This window comes from Thunnus thynnus, chromosome 13 (assembly GCF_963924715.1).
Source record: "Thunnus thynnus chromosome 13, fThuThy2.1, whole genome shotgun sequence".
NCBI lineage: Eukaryota > Metazoa > Chordata > Actinopteri > Scombriformes > Scombridae > Thunnus > Thunnus thynnus.
This window is the reverse complement of record NC_089529.1, coordinates 4,960,016-4,980,026: the sequence shown is the minus strand read 5'-3', so window position 1 is coordinate 4,980,026 and position 20,011 is coordinate 4,960,016. Positions and strand designations below refer to the sequence as shown.

At 40.9% G+C, this 20,011-nt stretch overlaps 1 protein-coding gene across 1 annotated transcript in view; it reads left to right on the top strand.

The window, feature by feature from the left end:
* The window catches only part of uvrag (UV radiation resistance associated gene), an 86,964-nt gene that overhangs the window by 26,766 nt on the left and 40,187 nt on the right, over nt 1-20,011 (top strand). Inside the window, exons 9-13 of the mRNA XM_067607397.1 lie at nt 19-103; nt 3,285-3,372; nt 3,692-3,752; nt 6,295-6,460; nt 18,762-18,837. Of these exons, the coding sequence (XP_067463498.1) occupies nt 19-103; nt 3,285-3,372; nt 3,692-3,752; nt 6,295-6,460; nt 18,762-18,837 (476 nt within the window). The remainder of the gene's footprint in view (nt 1-18; nt 104-3,284; nt 3,373-3,691; nt 3,753-6,294; nt 6,461-18,761; nt 18,838-20,011) is intronic.

Below are 20,011 nucleotides of genomic sequence, written 5' to 3'. Positions count from 1 at the left end.
TCTTGTTGTCTCTGTCAGAGGAAGCGTTCTCCGCTCAGCACGAGAGTCTGAAGGAGGAGAAAGAATCCTTAACCAAGCTGCAGAAGGAATGCACTGCCAAGAGGTATGTGTGAGCCTGTAATTAGTTTTTGCTTTATTTCTGCATAGAAAACACAACATTCATCTTTTTACCCATCAGTTAGACATTACCCAGGGCCAGCTCCATGATGGGACCCTATGTGTTGCTCAATCATATCAAATTATGATGAGATTATACCCCGCACCCTGCCTCCCATCTTGCTCTTTCAAAACAAGGGGATGTTTTTGCGGTTGGCGATGCCTATTTATGTGTTCTCAACTGAGATTTTGCACATTGTGCTTAAAACCCTATTGGCTGGTGTTTGCCTTGGCCTGCGGGGAGACGTGTGCGGCGGGTGCCGGCCCTGGATACAGATTTGTTTGTCTGAGAGGTACCTGGCAGTCACAGAGGGTAAACCGGAGCCCCAGGAAGGCCAGCAGGGGCCAAAAGACCCAGCAAACAGGAAATTAACACCGACACTTGTACATCTGCCTAATATCCATTCCATGGAAATATCTCTGTTGTTGATGTTTTTTCATGGAAATGTCTCTTTTTTTAAACTTTTAGCTAGGGAAAGGTATGCTGAGCATGCACACTTTTTCTCAGCCTTTCTCACACTGATGTTGAATAGCTCCTATCACAAAATTGGGGCTATATTTGTAGCTGTAGTTGTAGAGTTAAGTGTACTTTTTGAAAACATAAAAGTACATCTCATCTATCCACTCAAGATTGCAATAGGCTTCTTGAGATGTTGAGAACCAATTCCCTTTTGGTCACAAGAGAGGATGTGCGTTTTTGTTTATCTACGCCAGCTAAAGGCTTAAACATGCTTCTCCAGGCTGGACGTAGGCCAACATGCACAGAAGTCATTTAGAGACATTATCGTGGCTGTTTCTTACTTATTCATTCATCTTGTGTCAGGTTTATTTTCTTTCTTCTACAACGAATGAATGAACCTCCAGACAAAAGTTGCATCAACCAATCAACTTGTCTGATGCTCAGCATGTTGAGAATCGGGATGTGTGTGTGTCGGCTCCTCTGTGAGCCCGTGGTTACCCATAACACCCTTTGCTACCTAGACATCTTCACAGAAGCATAATTCCAGTTTAAAATGTAGATTAACTAATGATATTTTCTTTGTGAGCATACATTAAAAAGGAAGGTGGTAGGAAACATCAGTCTATATGTTTCAGGACAAGGATTTGTGGAGGGCTTGCCTTTTGGCTTAAACATTAAGATAAGGCAAAGCCCGCTGGACAGATATGAGTGATTTCAGATCAAACAACCATTACTCACTAATCTTTCTCCTCTTTCACTTGTACAAAGCAGCTCCACACTGGGAAAAGGGAAATGATAAGAGACTGCTAACCACAGGCAAAGTTAAAAAGGAAATTCAAGTGAAATGTGAGGAGCATGGATGGGAGGGTGCATCACATTCAATAACCATTTTCTCCCCAAAATCCCTTTTCATCTGCGTGAAATAATAGTCTTTTACCCACACTGCTCCACTCTGTAGTAATACAGGACACCCAAAGAGAGGCTCTCTCTCTCTCCCACACACACACACACACACACACACATAAACAGTCATGCACTATTCATGCACAGTATCAGTTGAGTCATTAACGTGTAAATCAGGGAATGTTGCTCTGAGGAAATATTGCTGTGTAACTGGAACATCTGCTCATACATCCTGGAAGTGTTGCCTTTTATATACTCTTTTAGAGTCAAAGCTTGTAATAGCATTAAATAACTGCAGAGATATAATGTTTTGAATTTTCAATGACCATTTGAATTGTGGTCGGTTTCACAAACTAAGTTCCTTTTTACATGCGTGTTCTTGTTTTCTGCGTAAAGCCACTTTAACTTTCTGGTACTGCGGAAGCCTCAATTTTAAACTCACCACATTAGTTCCTGATATTATATCGCGGTTGGATGTGGAAGAGACATCCAACAAGGTATTTGTTTTCTAGCAAACATGCAATGTTTCAAACAGCTTCAAGTATAGTACAACACTGGTCATGACATTTCTGGAATACCATGCAATAATGAGATGTGTCTTTAATACCAAACATGGAAATTATGGGCAATTTATACATTTCTCCAGTCTAAAATATGCCAGACAATATTTTACTACTAGATTCGCATCTTCATTGCAAATCAGACCAGTCACTAGTTTAGAACTTTTCTCAGTTAAAAACATAGAAATATCATCATTATATATTTATCAGCCAGGTCAGTTGTGTGGCTCTAGGGATAGCAATGTCAGTCAGTCCAAGACTTTGGTCCAGACTGAAATATCTCAACTATAGGATGGATCACCGTGAAATTATGTGCCGATATTTAAGGTTCCTAGACGATAAATTCTAATGACCTTGGTGATCTTCCTGCTTACACCATCATCAGGTCAAAATTTTAATTTGCCCAATACTTTGATTTATGACCAAATAAAACTAATGACATTCCCATCACCTTCAGCATTTTATTTAGAGCAAATTGGCCTGCTAAGAGACAAAACTAAGATGGTGAACCTTGTAAATATTACCTGCTAATCATCAACACATTAGCATTGTTGCTGTGAACATGTTAGCATGCTGATATTAGCATTTTACTCCAAGCACCGCTGTGCTGAAGTACAGGCTCAGAGAGCTGTGGCCATAGACTCCTAGTCGTGTTATCTTTATCTTTATTATCTCACTGGTGATTTTTCCACTCTGAAACATTTTTAGTCACCACATTTCACAGGTCATAATCACAGAATGTTTTCTAGCCTGCTTTTAATAACGGGGCAGGCTGGGGTTGATGGACCCTGCACAACTAATAAAGACTTTCCTATTGTGGATATGACTCACTAATGAGTCAGTCGCTCTCATCCATACATGACAAACGCAGACTGGGCTAATCTTCTCCTTATACCAACATTTAGCTGCTATCACACATCATTGTGCTGCATACATAAACTCCCCTTTCTGTGTTCTGTCTTTATGCTTTACAGTGGGTCCCTGTGGAGCAGTAACTAGCCTGGATGATTTCCACTGCTCATTACCACTTCCTCTCATCTCTTCCAGCTACACTCCTTCCCCTACAATCTCATCTCTGCTCTTTCTCTAGTCCCTCCATTGCCTTACCACTCCCTATCTCCTCTACTCTTAACTGAAGCTTTTGTCTCTGTCTGTCAGGCAGTTACTCATTGTGTCATCCTTGTGTCTGGTTTTTTTCTCCCCAGAGAGCAGTTCCTGAAGTCTAACGCCCAGCTCACCTTCCGCTGTCGTCAGCTCCTCTCTGAGCTTTCCTACATCTACCCCATTGATGTGGTGAGTCAAACCTGAGGGTACAGCACCACACAACACATTGTTCACAAGAGCTGCAAAGAATTATTTGTTTTGATGAGGCAGAACTGGTGCAGATTGTTCTGAATGTCAGTTCTTCAGTGTATTAGGACACAATTCAAAGTCTGAAGTCCAAACGGCTGTGTAATATATATTACAATCACTGAGTTTTCTTTAACCTTTGGCAAACAAAATCCTTTAAATACTGACACTACTAGACAATGACTGAATGTTTTCTTTTCTGGGTCTGTTTCTGCTCTCTGATCATTGTCTTTAATATGAAATCTGTTATTTAAATCCACAGGCTAATCAGTCAGATTATGTCATCTGCGGAGTGAAGCTGCCAAACTCTGAAGACTTTCAAGGTAATTTATTACATGCCTGCCTGTGTGTTTCAGGGTTCCAGCGAGATAAGCTGTGGTAAGGAATGCTGAACAAATGTTTTGTCTTTACTTTCATGCTAGGGGTTATCTGTAGATGTTTGGTGAAGCAAAGCAATTTAACATTTTTGCAATTTTATGGCTGATGATCTCAGATACATAAGTATGAAAAACAGAATTATTATTACTATCATTATACTAGAAGGCAATTTGGAAAAAGGTATGACTGTGCTAAGGTATTATAGTCTTTTGCGGAAAGGACAAAGCCTGGCAGAACTGCTTGCTGGAGCTCTGCTTGATGGCCAGGCAGAGAAGTCTAGCGGCTACGTTGGTTTGCAATCTTCTATTTTTTATTCAGGACACATTTCTAATCTCTTGTTGGCTGCTGCTAGAAGAATTCCACAGTGCTACCACAATCTTATAGAGTCATGTCAAAAGATGCTTGGTTTCACCACCCCAGTGAGATGCAGCCACAAAAACCACATGCTTTAATATCAAAGACACGGTATTTGGCAACATAACGTTGAAAAAAAAGTTTTGTCAGCAGGCAGCTATAACCACACAGACCTCGTTATCATGTTGCTGGGGTAAGTTTAGAGTAAGGGTCACGCCGTATGTGTTGTGATAAATTGGATTTTCTGTCACAGCAAGGGAAACTTGATGACTTCATGACCTCTCAATCGCTCAGATGACTTGAGGAGGGGGTGCTGGATTGAATGGGAAATAAATGGTTAGCTTTGGTCTGCAGTACTTGTCCAACACTCAGAACACAGCCGGCACTGTCCACACAACATTCTCCAGCTCCTCTTCCTCACAGCTGGTTAGACCAAGAGTCAATAATTCAAAAATGCCACTCCCGATCTCCTCCGCTCCCTGCTGTCACACTCCACCTGTTCACATCTTTTAAGAGCGCAGAGACGAGCACAGTGGTGACAGCCAGCCCGTTTGTGTTTGCAGTGATCTCTTGTTCCCATAAGGTGGAGGCCTGCCTCTGTCTCCCAGTCCTGCCTAGGTGGACACGTAGCAGTGAGTAAACAACAGAGCATGTGTCATGGCAGAAGATAAAAAGGCTAACAGAGAACATCCTAATGCATTTACTGCTAACTGCCTTTTCCCGTATGCCCTCCCTCCTGGTCGTATGCCTTGTTGAAACGTTGAAAAGAGCTGCCGTGCTATTCTAGGTAGCCATTATTCACCCTTTAACATAACCGCTGTGCCCGTTAGACCTCTTGCAAAGGCCAGATCAACATATGCAGACCTCCTATACAGATGGTGGTAGAAGGGATGGAGAGGAATGCACTTTACTCCTCCGTTTTACCCCAGTGATGACTCCTGCTCTCATTTGTGTGAGGTCTGCCGCAGATAGAGCCCGATCAAGTCCAGAACTGTCTGGATGTGTGTCAAAGTCAGTTTAAGCAGGCCTGCGGGGGAGGATGTTCCACATTAGAGACCAGGGTCAGGGTTAGTTGGAGTCCTAATCCTGCTGGGGGTCAAAGTGGAAAAGGGTGACACTGCGCTGAGGCCCATCAGTGTTTTACATTTAACTAGGCTTTCCTTGTCAGATCAATCTAACAAGGTATCAGCAATCTCCTGATGCACCCTTAGGTGTCACTTATAGGTGCTTGTCCTTAAGTTGACCTGATAGTCCTGTTAGTGTGAAGCATCATCCAAAAGCACCAGAGGCCAGGAAACAGTTTATTGCCGGTGAACTAAAAAAAATGCAGGAACAAGAAAGATACAAAGCAGGCTATCTGTGTTAAGTTGAAAAACACACAGTATGAGGCAAACAATCTACCGCTCTCTATTGCCATAGTCTATTACTTCAAAGCATTAAGATAAAAACCATGGTGATTTTAAGTCTTTGCCTCGAGCAGTGTCCTGCTGCTGTTAGAGAATGTGAAACCACTTAGCGTGTTGTCTTGAAACCATTTCTCGCACTTAAAGCGAGACGGTTTGCCGTTTCTTTCCCTGTGAGATATGTCCACAAAGGCATCCCAAAACTTATTTGGGCTCAGAGGGGATACTTCTACGTGATGCTTTTGCTTCTCAAGCGCATATCTGAAAGAAATTGGGTAACTCACTGCAGCCAAGGTTTTTTGGTATGGTGTATGCTGTGCCGCATTTTGTATCACTTTCAAAAACACGTTCCCACATGAATGCAAGTGTTCTTCCTCCTGTGAATACTTGGTTACTAAGCTATCTTCGGTTGGATGTTTATACATTTTTGTTTGGATTCACAAGATGTGGACGTGGTTTATGTAAACACAATTTATTTTTCCATGTAATGAAAGTACATTCCAAACAAAACAGACATATGCTTTGAAGTTTTTGACATAATACAATACTGACTTTGGGGTGATTAAAATACTGCCGTTTTGAATTTAATTTGCATTAGTTTTGGTGTGTTAATGTTGTGTTAAAAAGCCCACTGATGCATTAACAAGTACAACATTTGTTGTCTGCTGAACCAAACTCCATCTCTCTCTCTCTCTCTCTCTTTTTTTTTTTTCCACTTCGTGCCCTGCAGCAAAGGATGATGGGAGCGTGGCAGTCGCCCTTGGTTACACCTCACACCTGGTCCTGATGATCTCATGCTTCCTGCAGATCCCTCTTAGGTATCCAGTGATCCACAAGGGTTCACGCTCCTCCATCAAGGACACCATCACTGACAGACTCACAGAGAAGGAGAGAGAGTAAGTAGGCTGAATACTTGATGTGGAAATACTAAATATACAAGAACGGCTACTCTTAAAATACTCACTTTCATCACAAATGCTGACATACATGTTTGGCCAAGTCCTTGCTTTATAAAAAGTTGATTATTCTAAATTCAAAGTTGCTCTTTACTTCCTTGAAATCAATCACTCTGGGCCTCTGTGTGATTTTTTTTTACAATAATTTCCGCTTAAGCAGCTACTCAATGACATTAATATGTAGATGTCTTTTTTTCTGTTAAATTAATGATAGCAGATACTCTCTGTAGGCTGATGTTATGCTATAGCTCTCAGCCTTGAGTGGATTGTATGATTGGTTCCACTTTGCCAAAGTATTTGGGTCACGTGTACTGATGTTCAGACGAGGGCCTCTGTTTTCACGGCTGTGCAGAGACCGCTGCATGAAATGTTGTGAGTGTGAAGCAAACCTCCCGACTCATTTGGTGTTAGGACCACATGTGTTCTCAACACAACACCAATTATTCGATAACGCAGTGATTGCACAAACAAGCACAAACTCAACGCATACAGAACAATACTAAACAACAGCACTCTTAATCAATCTTGAAATTCATTTTGAATGGCTACGTGGATAGACCTTTATTGATTGAGCATAATCATGACTGTTACTGTTTTGGTGTGACTTGATTGTGGTGAGTCAGGAAACAAGTTATTTGTTTTAGAATAAAAATAAAACTCTCCACAATGTAAATGAGATTATTATGGGTTATCGTCAGTTTATACAAAGATGTGAAATGTTCAAACAGAATTTTGCTTCACTCAACAGTTTTGGCAGCAGTGCTGTCGTTGTATATAGAGTTCACGATATGTGATTGAATGTCACTTAGGTAAAAAGCAAAATAATGCAACAATTTTTTTTTTTAACTTTTATTGTGTATTTTTTATACTACACAGTTGGTTCATGTACAGTATGGCTGTTGTGTGAATCATTATATTTTAAAATGAATCAGTATGTGTAGAGACATGGTAACTGATTTTCTTTTTAGTATCCGACACAAAGGAAAAATCTCTATGAAAAACACATTTTTACATCAAGGTTTTCCTCAAGGTCAATCAGTTGAAATGTTGGATGTATAAAAAGCGATTTGCATCGGTATGACTGTGCATCCTATTTCCCTTTTTCATTTTTCCCTCACTTCTAATGCCATCTCTTCACAAGTGTGGGTGTTTTTGGATGTGTGCAACGTAGACTGAATATTTTCCACTGCAAATATTTTCTATTTTACAAACCACTGCCTGTTATCTGATTATTTGGAAAATTTGTATAGTTGTATGTGTTGAAAAGACATCATTGAACTTTCAGAAAAGTCACACAGTATGTTTAGAATCACAAAGATTAGCTACTGTGTGTTAAATATTGGACATAATTTAAATACAAAGTAGTAAAATAAAAAAGGAAAAGGGCATTCATTTCAAAATGTTATCTGGTGTTAACTTCTAGCTCCAAAAACTCTTTTAACATTTGTTACATTTTAAACATTGTAAAGAAAGTACATATGGTAAAAACTAGAATACTTGCTGAAGTTTATTACACGTTTCAGTAATCTATCAAACCAAAGGAGCCACATTAAATAACTCACTGCTGCGAGATTTCAAAGACCTGGAACACTGTAGTCAATAAATTGTCGGCCTTGTTATAGTTTTATTCCATATTCCACGCCATAAATTCAGATATCTAATACTGAGAGGAACCATATGCAGTATGTATGGAATTGTAACTGTAAAAGCTCATACTGCTTAACTAATCTAAGCATTTTAAGTCAAATCATCTGCAGTTAAATCCATTTTCCGGCAGGGTGCCAAAGTAATCCTACACTCATCAGAATGCTCTGTAAGATTTTCAAGACCTCTTGTAACATGTAATCCAAAGCACATCCCTGGCAGAAATACATTTCTGTAAGCTTTATGAATGGCTTACAGTAGTTGAGGTGGAATGAATGAATTTTTTATGTTACCCTCTGTGACAGAAGTGGCAGTGGGGAATGTAGTGACTGCAGTAACTATCGTTTGCTTTCTTTGCAACGCAGAATACAAGAGGGATTATATTTGTCTTCATCACACCCCTCAGCTGAAGTTCACTATAGTATCCTGTCTTCCATTCGCTGATGATAGCTGCACTTTTCTTTCTATAAGCAAAAACAGATAAGTTCCAAGATGATTTGGATTGGATTGGTTAAAAAATTGGATTAAAGTGATTAAAGTACAGTCCAAATATGACGAATCTACCTCCATAGTCGGAGAAGTGCAGAAATTGAGTTTTCCGATACATAATGGAAAGCAAATATAATACCGATATATTTAGTGAATTGTTTGGTTGTGTGTGCTGATTTGAGACTTGCTCTGACGTACATCAGAATGGTAAATTCATTTTTTCTAATCAGTTCAATAATGCATCTTTGAAAACCAATTATTTTCCTTTGGAAATAGTTCAAATTGTCTTCACGGTTTAATTTTTCTTTCATTGCGAGGCCGTCTGTTTGTGAAATTCTCGGTTTAGGTCTACTGACCACATTGCAGTCAGTGCAGATGTTTCTTTTCGCGAATAAGCACATCTCTCCCCTTTTCCACTACAGACATGCATACTGTAGCTTCGGCAGGAGTCGGTGACTCTTAAGCTGTTTTGTTTTGCCCATGGTAACAACTCAAAGTTCCCCTTTTTCAGTTTACTCAGGTGTTCAGAGAGTGCTTCTCTTTCATAATGAAGCTCTGCTGAGACTGTAAATCACAGTTCCCGTTTTATGCCAGTGTCTCTATCACACCTCAGGGCTATGACCACTTCGCTTCCTGTATTCACAGCATAATATAATTTTTGTTGAATCATGAACTTTTCATGATTGAAGAATAAACTAAGAATCTTAACCTCACCTGGGGCTTCGTCAGGGCTGTTTGTGAAAGTCATGAACAGTACAGGCACTGTAATTACCGCACATGCCGATGTAATGAAATTATTATTTGTATATGTTTATGGTCTTGTAACTATGCATCAAGGCAGAATTTAAAAAAACCCTTGTGCGTTAAGATAATTGCACGTTTGGGAGACACATGTTCAGGTATGCACCTTACATGCATATTAACATTCTACTTGTGCAGGACCCCTTTCAGTAAATGAGAGAGGGGGAGTGATGAAGAAGTTTATACTATAATCAACAGCGTTACTAATAGCCATGGATGTGGATGAATATGATTGCCCCCTTAGAGTCAATAGTCTGTGATAGTTCAGAGCCACTGAAAGAGGAGAAGAAAGATCAAAGTCCGGAGTCATGCTTGCACTCTTCAGCTCTTTACATCGTGCCCTCAATGTTGCTTTTGCCACGCACACGTCTTGTTGATTATCAGCAGGATACTTCAGTCCTTTTTTCTAGTTATTTTATTTTAAAAGAATATTTAGAAAATAATTTTCTCATATTTTTTTGCAGCGTTTATTATTATTGTGTCACCCAGCCATGACATATACTGTATAGCTTTTTTGTTTGTTTTTTTTTTAGAACAAGTCAGAAATTCAGAAATTTTGCGTGTGATTAGTACTAGCCTATACATGCTCTAGGAGACTTTTGATGGAAAAAAGTAAAAATGTAGTTGTAAAAGTTGTAATTTTTTGTCTTTATGCCCAGAGCTTTTCAATACAGCACAAATATCCACACATGAATGAATGGATAGAGGAGATTGTCAGTGTTCCAGGGAGAAGATGTGGGCCACATGGCAATGTTAAATCAGGTCATTTAAACAGGACTGTAGACCAGTAAGCCTCACCATCCCTTTGCTTCCATTCTCACCTTTTTCATTTTCTATAGCCAGCTGCTCATGGACTAGCATGGCAGACGTTTTCTGAACCTGTGTGTAACCGTGTAATAGTGAACAACTCCTTTGTTTACCCTATTTGCTGTACTCTCAGTCAAAGATAAGCGACTGCTTATTCTCATCCGAAGCACATGAGAATGACGTGTAAATAAGCGCTGACACTTCCACATCCACATCCACATATGTCACACATAAGAAGACAAACAGCTGGGAGAAAGTGTGTGTGTGTGTGTGTGTGTGTGTGTGAGAGAGAGAAAAAGTGAGACATTATCAGACAACACCGTGATTGAGCAGCCATCTCTCTGTGTGGGTGATTATGTCATGACAACAGCTGGAGAGACTCACTGGGGGTTGCTTCACATTCCCTCGCGGCTGGAGGCCCGACTGCACTGTATGCATTTACAGTCCCACCACGCAGGATATTTACACCAGCGTCTAGCAACAAAAAATAAACTTGTAGGCTGTATGGCTGACGAACAGACACAACAATCCAACATTGCCCTTAGGTGTCCCTGAGTGGGGCCAGCAAATTTTCACCCCCCCCGCACATGTTTATGACCCCTGAGGCCCTGGAGGGCTGCAGACACAACGCAAAATGATGTGTGGGAAGACGGAAAGCAACCAGCCAGACTCTAAAAGTGTACAAAAAAAGGGGTGATTAAAGTGTCGGAAAGAGGCAGCCGGTGGTGATAAGTGAGGTGGCATGAGATCAGTTTCTCAAAGTGCGGTAGGATTAGCAAGCAGTCAGTCAATTCTAATGGCGTGCGCATAGAAACCTGATGTTGTTTTAGTTGCGTGTTGCACTGTAGGCCTCTTTTTAAATGGTAATTGTCCTAACCTGGCTTCTCTCTGGTAAACACTTGTGCAATGTGATGAATCTTTGTGCTCTTTTTAGATGACCCCACAGACCGCAAATGCATCTTTTTAGGTCAGGCTCAGCATCCCCATTCTGTGCCTCTACTGCAGCACCTAATGTGGATCCAGATTTTGGTAGCTTAACAACTCGCTCCAGTTACTATCCAACACAAAATCCCTCATGTGTATTTCTAAGAGCGCCGGGTATATTTGAGCAAGAAAAAATTCCTTATGCTTAGCCTGTTAATTGGTGTGTGGTGTGAAGAATATACATATGCAGTATTTCACATTTTGAGTTTGGCTAATGTAATTTTATTCCTTCCGACCTGCCTTGTAGAATAATGGCTGCCTTATTTCATATAGTCTGATATTTTGGCCACAGTGAAACCAGTCAAGGCATGTGTTGATCTGAACTGTGTTACCCTCCAGCACTTGGGCACAGGCCAGAGTTTGAATCTGGCCCTGTAAGAATGTTTGAAAATAAGGTGTGGAAGATGACTGGTCTGTTTGGCACTCTGTGTGATTTGGCCTTTTTTTTTTTTCGAGATCTCAAAACGATCCTCCTCCCTATCGGAGACGTCCTCTGAAATCAGCGGACGATGACATGTTGCGCCCACATTTTGTCCCGTGCAGATCTCAGTTCCAGTGTGTCTGATTGCATGGGGGCGAACTAGGGAGATGCGATCCAGATGTCCAGTGTTTGATTGAGACCAGAACCCAGCCATTAAATAGCAAGCACTCCCTCATATAGTCTTTCACCTAAAGCATCAAGGCAAATCAGTTAAAAAAAAAAAAAAAAAAAAAAAAAGTTATCACGGGCGAACGGAAAAATGGATGTAAGTGGGAATTTACACATCACTGCTGGGATCAAACAAAACAAGAAACTGTCGGTGGAGGTAGTGAACGTGAATTCCGGGGGAGGGAGGCCTGCTTAAGACGAGAGGAACCTGTGAGCTCCAAGAAAAGAGGTTATTGTTCCGGGGCTTCAGCGGTTTCATGTCTCTTAACATGGACCATGTGCACAGGAGGAGAGGGGGACCTACATCCAAACTACCCTGTTCTGCCTAAGGTTGCACAGCAATGATGGGGAAAAGCACCGTGAGGCTGCGGGGGGGGGGGGGGGGTTAAATATCCTGCTCAAAGACCCACTTTAGAAGAAGGTGTACACACACACACACACATACAAAAAAGTAGAGTCTGGCTTTTTATCGTTCCACTTAAGTTAATTCAGTATCAGAAGTTTAAGGATCAGTTCACCCAAATTCTAATATGACATGCTATTTCATCCATCCATCCATCTGCAGACATTCTGAAGTATCCGTTCTGAGATTGCTGATAACTAAGCCAATACAGTGTTGATCAGTGGAATTTCATTTTTGGTGGCTGATAAACATTCGGCCTTCTCTTCCTTTAAAATGCTGTCTTTATCATCAGCACACTCTGACCTACAGTACAAATAAATGTAATAAACACATTTTAAAAAGTTACAGTTATCAACTCCAACTGAAATTCAAGATCTTTATAGTTGTTGTGCCATCTCTCATGTTGCTATTGATATTAAAATGAGTATTCAATTTAGAATGAAATGAGAATTGGATGATGTTATACTGGGTTTTATATAAGATGGTGTTATTAAAGAATAAATCTTGTGATTTTAGCAGTGTGATGTGCACATGTTTGGTAGTGGTTCAGCTGCATATTTACCTTATTCCTCATAGAAGAGATGAAGGAGCCATTCGATTTGGGAGCCAGAGAGCTTCAAATCAAATTCGAACAAATATCTCATTATTTAGGTCTGTATGTCAACTACAAAGGCACCCTGGGACTGGACAGAATGTTTACTTGTCTTTTGAGGTTTTCTGCCAAATCACTCAAGGACAATGGCGGGAATGGTATGTTTATAATAGCTCTGAAGAAGTCAAGGAGTCTCTTCTCGGGTGACAGGTTAGTTGCATAAGCGGCCCTTCATCTTGGAGTCCTGCTGTTGCGCAGCTTATTTGAGCAGTCTTTGTCCATACTTCATTAAAAAGATAACAAGAAGCATCTGTGCTAAATGGCTTTCTGAGGGATGCTGTAGGTTGGAAGGAATGACCCGTAGTAGTATTAAATACTTTTTATAGATTGAGAAGGAAGTGGGAAGTCTTACGTCAGTATCAGCTCTTGCTCTCTCAGTACTGCCATGAGGATGAAATATTAATCCGTAATAGGTGTTATAATCTTTTGATAGAGAGTCAGATATCATGTCATTTGAGATGAAGTGATGGTCTGCGTAGGGTCTTTGGCTCGTGAATGCCGTGTAGGGTGCTGGTCAGATTGAGCCCCTCTTCTCCATCTCTGCTTGTGATTAAAACAATGGAAGGAAACAAAAGCAAAGAAAAGAGAGAAAATGAGAGTGCCGGGGTTGGGAGCTGGGGGTCAGCGGACCCCTGGATATTCTTAAGAGCTGTGGTGAAAACCCAGCATGACAGAGCAAGCAACCGCCACATCACTCAGGAGACGCTTTAACGGCAAAGACCAAGATGGCGAAACGGTTATACAGGGGTCTTAAGTGCAGCAGCAGTCATTAAAATAGTATTCACTGACAGATGCTCAGTGTAATCATTTCTCAGATATTGAAAATTACAGCTCACTGTGATTTATATAGTAACCACTGCCATTAGAGCCTTGACGGTTGCAAGGCAGGTGTTTTTTTAAAAAGCAGGCCCAGATGATTTATAGTCCCATGCTGTTTGAAATTGCACATTAAAGACATTGTGAAACTCACAAGCAACCCCCTCCATTAAAACAAGGGGTGTAAGTACTGGCCAAACCTCGTCTCTAACATGTGAGCCAGGACTGTTGTTTTGCACATTTGGAGTATTAATTAGGATGTCTAAACAGGCAAGCCAACACATGTGGAGACCTCAGCCTGTGTGTACATTACAGTAGGTCAGCCAGTCACCAAGAGTCTTCCCACCGTATTTTCATGAACCAGAGTAAAGCTGAGCTCGACCACCCACCTGCATAGCTGTGTCCTCCTTTACAGTACACTCCTCCATTTAATACAATGGACCCACGGGGGAAGAGAGAGTCCAGTATACTATAGCATGCTAACATATATATGCTCTCTATAGTTTGCACAAGAAGCACCCACTGACCTTGGCCTTGGTTTTCTAATAGACTCCTTTTTAACAGGGCTTCCTATACAGACGACGGCCATTTTAACTCAAAAAACAGAGCTCAGATGGACTTGGCGCCCTCCATTTTGGCTCTGTCATTGTTGTAAAACTACAGACAACCAATGTTAGTTTTAAACAGACCATATTTACAGAGCAAAATGCATACACAAAGTTTTAATTAGAGTCTTTGGGCCATAGTGACTTCACCTTTTTTCTCTTTGTACAAACAGCTTACAAATGTGGCCATTTAACTGGAGGCTGTAAAAGACATCATGTGCTGCTGACACCTGCTAGCAGGCCTCCAGGGTGCAGTCCAGGGAGATTGTGTAGACACTGATGGTGGATCACCCAAAGATGAAAGAGTTATAACTCAGCCTGCTATTAAGTGATCCCTCAGCAGGAATAAAAGACAGGGCAAGGAGTGGTTAAAAAAAAAATGGACAGGAAGAAAGAGTGAACTTCTATCGCTTAATCTCATCGTTTTAGCGATATGTTTATTGGTTGTTTCCTCCTTTTAACACAAGAGTCCCTCCTTTATCCTCTCAGGTTGTCTATGTGGTGAACGGGTGTCTAGACCCTGCTGTTAAAGAGCTGCTGGCAGCTGGGGGGGCGTACATATATTCTCTCTTGTAAAGACAGGGGACTTTCCTGTGATGTGCAGCTTTGTCTTTTTATAATGTTATGGCTCCACACTTATTAATTACATATTTTTGTGTCTGCACACGGAGCTGGCATTTGCACGTTAAATGTCCTGTGGTGAGATCGCTCTGAAGGGGAGATGAGAAGAAAAAGATGATGAAATGTTTTTATAAAACGAGAAAAAAGTGACAGATTTACTTCTGCTCTCAACTCACTGTCATTTCTATTTCATCTTTTTGTCCAGAGCACGCAGAGTTGAATATTAGCTAAATGAAAGCAGATTTCATGTTTCGGTAATCAGTCTTTTAAAGTGAGTGGGTGTGTTGATTATGGTGCCTGTCATATTCAGTTTGCTGTGTTAGTTTGGCGGACATGACCCTTCAGCAGAGCAGCCACTGAGGGGAGCAGGAGAGGGATGTGCTGATGGAAGAAATGGCTTGATTTAGGAAAGTGAAGAAATATGAGGAGGACTGCTGAGATAGAGATGATTTGATTTGATTTATATGTACAACAAAATTAGACAAAAGAACCAACAGCGTAGCGCACAAAGTGCAAAAGACGAAGTAAGCACGACCTCATTTAAAAACAACATGAAAACAAATTGTTACATTCCAGCGGTAAAGCACAATTAGTGCCACAAACAGTTACTTCTACAGCCTGTGTGAGAATCTCTCTGGTTTTTCTCTGTTTATTCTGGACCCTTTGTCCTGATGGACAGACAGGGTACTGATGTTGGCCTCCATATTCCTCCAGGACGATAATTTATTTCATCCTGTTTAGTGTAGAGGACTGCTTCAGTTTATGCCGCTGGCTGAGTGATTAAAAATGGCGCTCTGTCTCCTCTTACTGCTATTCCTTATGTTTCTCCCAGGCGCACACCACTAACATTTTTACTATTTTAGCAAAAAGTATAGCAGTGGCTTTCTGCCTCCAAGGTCAGACCTGAGTCAGGTGAAAACTGAAAAAGAAAAAAGTGACTTTTGGACAGCAAAATGAAGTCTTTGTGAGTTCTTTCCTTTTTATTTTATGCAATGTCTTTTACATTTTATAATGCTGTATGCTTGATCTACATCCGTTATGCTTATTTCCAGTCTTAATCTCAGTGGGATAAACCCGGTCAGATTAGATAATACTATATTTAAAATAATAAAATGTGCACGCCAACTGAATCACACACTCCTCCTCTGGTGCCTCCTCCCTTCCCTCCGTCTTCAGACTTCCTCCCTCGATCCTCCCCGCTGGTGTGTAATAATATATTTGACTTTACTAGACGTCCCTGGGAGGAATTCCTGGTGTTTGGTGAACCGGAGTCTCTCCAGTGTGATTTCAGACACAGTGGACAGCGGTCATTAATCACTTGGCTGTGACGGAGCTGGTGTATGTTCATGTGTTTGCGTGTGTGTGTTGGAAGTGGCTCTGTTTTCCTTTTCATGCGTGTTCATCAGCAAACAAATCCTATCTGTTCGTGAGGAAGTGATATTGGGAATGCCAGTCGTGTGAGGGGAATGCCTGTTGTGTTGTTCTTCCTCTCTCTGTTAGTTATTTCCTAGTGCTGAGATATGACCTCTGGCATGTCGCTTTCTGCATGGGGCCCTGGCTGCATGTCGGGGATATGGACAACCAACAAGTGGCTGGCTGTGTGGCCCTCAGGCTACAGCATCTCCTTTTTTGCTTGCCAGCCTTCGCAGCAACATCCTGTTAGAATTTATTCTAGGGTTCCAGTGATCTCCATCTGGATAGGATTTAGGTCTACAACTTCAAGTGTTGCACGGTAATGCTAATAGTTTAAGTAATTCAGAGTGAGGAGGCGTTTACTGTGAGCACTAGTTCTGAATGTCTGAATCTCCAGAAAGGGTCTGAAAATCTGCGAGAAATGGATAAATGCCAAATAAAAGAAATAAAGCCCTCACGTTAAAAAAATCTTTTGGGTAAGTTCATGTTGTCAAGGGCAAACTGACAAATGCTTTTACAGCTGAAATGCTCAAACATGGGTGTCATTAAAGATTTGTTCTCTAAGAGCATCAACATCTGAGTAAAATCTAACCTTCAGCATACCGCAAGCACATCTGAATCAATACTCTGAACTTGAAACCTGCAGGGTTACGCTGCTGTTAGCATGATCTCCGATGACAGCAGAGTCCAGTGAAGTGCCAGCACTGAGGAAATGTATTCTCTGCTGTATTCTCCCACTGCCTCAGGCACCTATAGGTCACAGTAAGAGGGGGTGAAGAGCCCTATATCTGCTCTCACACAGGATTAACAAAAGACCATGACCCAGTCCCTGGGAGGCACACACACAGGAGGGAAGCATGCCGGATGCACATACTCACTCATTCATACACACATACATACACACACACACACACACACATGTGCAAAGCATTCAATACATCAGAACGCATCTGCTGCTTCCGGCAGAGCTGTCATATAATCACAGAAGCACGTTTCTTACAGAATTGGTCACACTTATATCTGTCATATATGTGTTTGTGTGTTACGTCTTAGAATTTGTTGAAGAGCCGTTGCTGCCCTCATATGGCATCAGACAATGACACAACTTTTAGAGATCAAGACATTTTAGATGAGGAAATTCTTTTCTTTCCAATAATATTTCCTCTGCTTGTGCTTTCCATTTGATGTGGCTTTTGGAAAAGCAAAAGCCGTTTATTTGTCTAACTGCATGGATGCTGCATCTATATGCATGTGACAGTACTTGGTCATGGTAACATCTCATGTTTGTAGAATTCTTGCTCTTATAAAGACCAGATGTCAGTGTCATGTGCCGTAAAAAACACTTAAATGAAGCATTTTTCCTCCCACCTCTTAAAAAAAATGCTTTTTCAGTGTTAGGGTGAGAGGTTAAGTGTAAGAGTAGGATTAAGTTTAGGTTACTCTGAAGGCTAAGGTGAAGCTTTTAGAGATGAGTTTAGACAGGGCAAAGATATGAAAGTAGATAGTGAAGGTCATCAGAAGTATGTTGATGCAAACAGGTGTGTTTGTGTGTGTGTGTGTGTGTGTGTATGTATGTATGTGTGTGTGTTTTGTCAGACCAAAGCCCTGCTCAGTCTGTGGAGCTGGTTTCCCAATATACTGTATCCTCCTCAGTGGGAGATCAGCAGACATAAGCACATAATGACAGGAAGGGATGAGTCCAGCCTTAAGTCCCTGGTAGCAAAGAGAATTTTCCCACTCTGGATGTCAGCATACTCTTCCTCATCCTTCAGAAGCACTCCTTGTGCAGTCCAAACTAAGACATCTGACCTGCACCGATGGGACTTTCCCACCATGCTGAAAGGAAAAGTTCTCTTTGTTCCTGCTCAGAAGTGGATGGACAGGCTGTTTGGACGCCTACCCTCCTGTTTGATATTTCAGTTTAACGAGGTACAGAGGTGGCGTCTGTGGGATGGGATCATAGACCCAGACCCTGCGTCTTCAACCGTCTGCAAGTGTTACTGATTGTAAACGCTGCTGGCTATATGAACGGGCACTTTCAACAATGGGAAGAATTCATTGCCTATTGCAGAGCCAAAGAGCAACAGTTGTTTGAATCCCTCAAAGTAAAATTAACAAGCAACGAAGACCCTTTTAATCCCACCATCCTTCATTGACATTTTCACATGGACAGACCTGTATTGTGAAATGCAGTATGGATTTACTGCTGTTGTAAGCTTGACTATGTTTAGTTGGCTTGCAGGCGTTTGTTCGGAGGGGTCTTAACACCTTTGTTTCCAGACTCTGTTGGTAATGGATCAAGAGAAATAAATCACCTCCTCCTGTTAAAGTTTGTCTTTTTCTCCTGTCTTTCACAGATTCCCTTTGTACCCCCGAGGAGAGCGGTTTCATTTTGAATATGGTGTCTACTTACTCAACAAGAACATCGCCCAGGTGATATATTAACACACATTCAGCGCACAAATGTTTGCTACTAACAAGTGAAAGTTTTACTTAAGAATGGAAACTTATGACAAATTTGAGGACCTGAAAATTTTGAGAGAAGATAATGAATTCATAATTTCCACTTCTCAATCAATGTTTCTGTTTACATAGAGAAAATAGTCAAAGCTTTTTACCAAGAGTATCTACAGTGTTAAAAAACTGAGATTTGGAAAATAAAAACTATATAGGAACCAGTACATTCTCACAGCTAATGATATAAAGTCCATACTGCATACATAACTTTCAAAAGACAACTCCTATTTAGTGTTTAGGAACCTGTTATTCACTGATACATACACAAACTTGTGGAGTCACTTTTAAGGCTGGTTACATTCATAAATTTAATGATGTCAACAAGTCCCATGAAAAGACCAAAACCAACAATGTGTTAGTCCATCTCTCAATACTTCTGACTGCCATAGTTGCTTTCAGCCACAAGCCTGTTTGTATTTAGTGAAGACATTAATCTCAAAAAAACCTCAAAAAAACCAAAAAACATAAAAATAAAGTTTCCTTTTTGAAAAAGGCTAAATGATTCCCTGAAACAGCTGGTTACTGGGCACTCAAACAGGAGTGAACAGTGCATTTGTTGGGAACCATTTTCAGATGCAGATTTTGTTCTCTAGTCAGTATTTATGTAGCAGCTGGATGGTGTATGTGGGATCAACTACAAATAAACTACAATGCTCATGTTCATCATAATAATGGAACACATCACCCAGGGCAAAAATGTGGCTCCCTGATGTGTTTTTAGTCATGCTAGCAGCATGGGTCTATGGATGACAATGTTGATCAGTTGATCAGTCCACCGATTTGGTCAAGACTGATATATCTGAGCATCTGGCTGAAATTTGGCATACATATTCGTGTCCCCTTTATGATAAATTATAATCTCTTTGGTTCAGGTCAGAATTTCAACTTGTCCAATTCTTTGGCTTTTGACCAAATATCTGCAAAACTAATGAAATACATATCAACCTCCACTGTACTTTGTGTTTAGTGCTATTTAGCAAATGTTAGCGTGCTGTCATGGTGAACTGAGACAGTGAAGATGGCAAACATTATACCTGCTTCAACAACCGCATGTTAGCATTGTCACTGTTAGCATGTTAACTTTAGCATG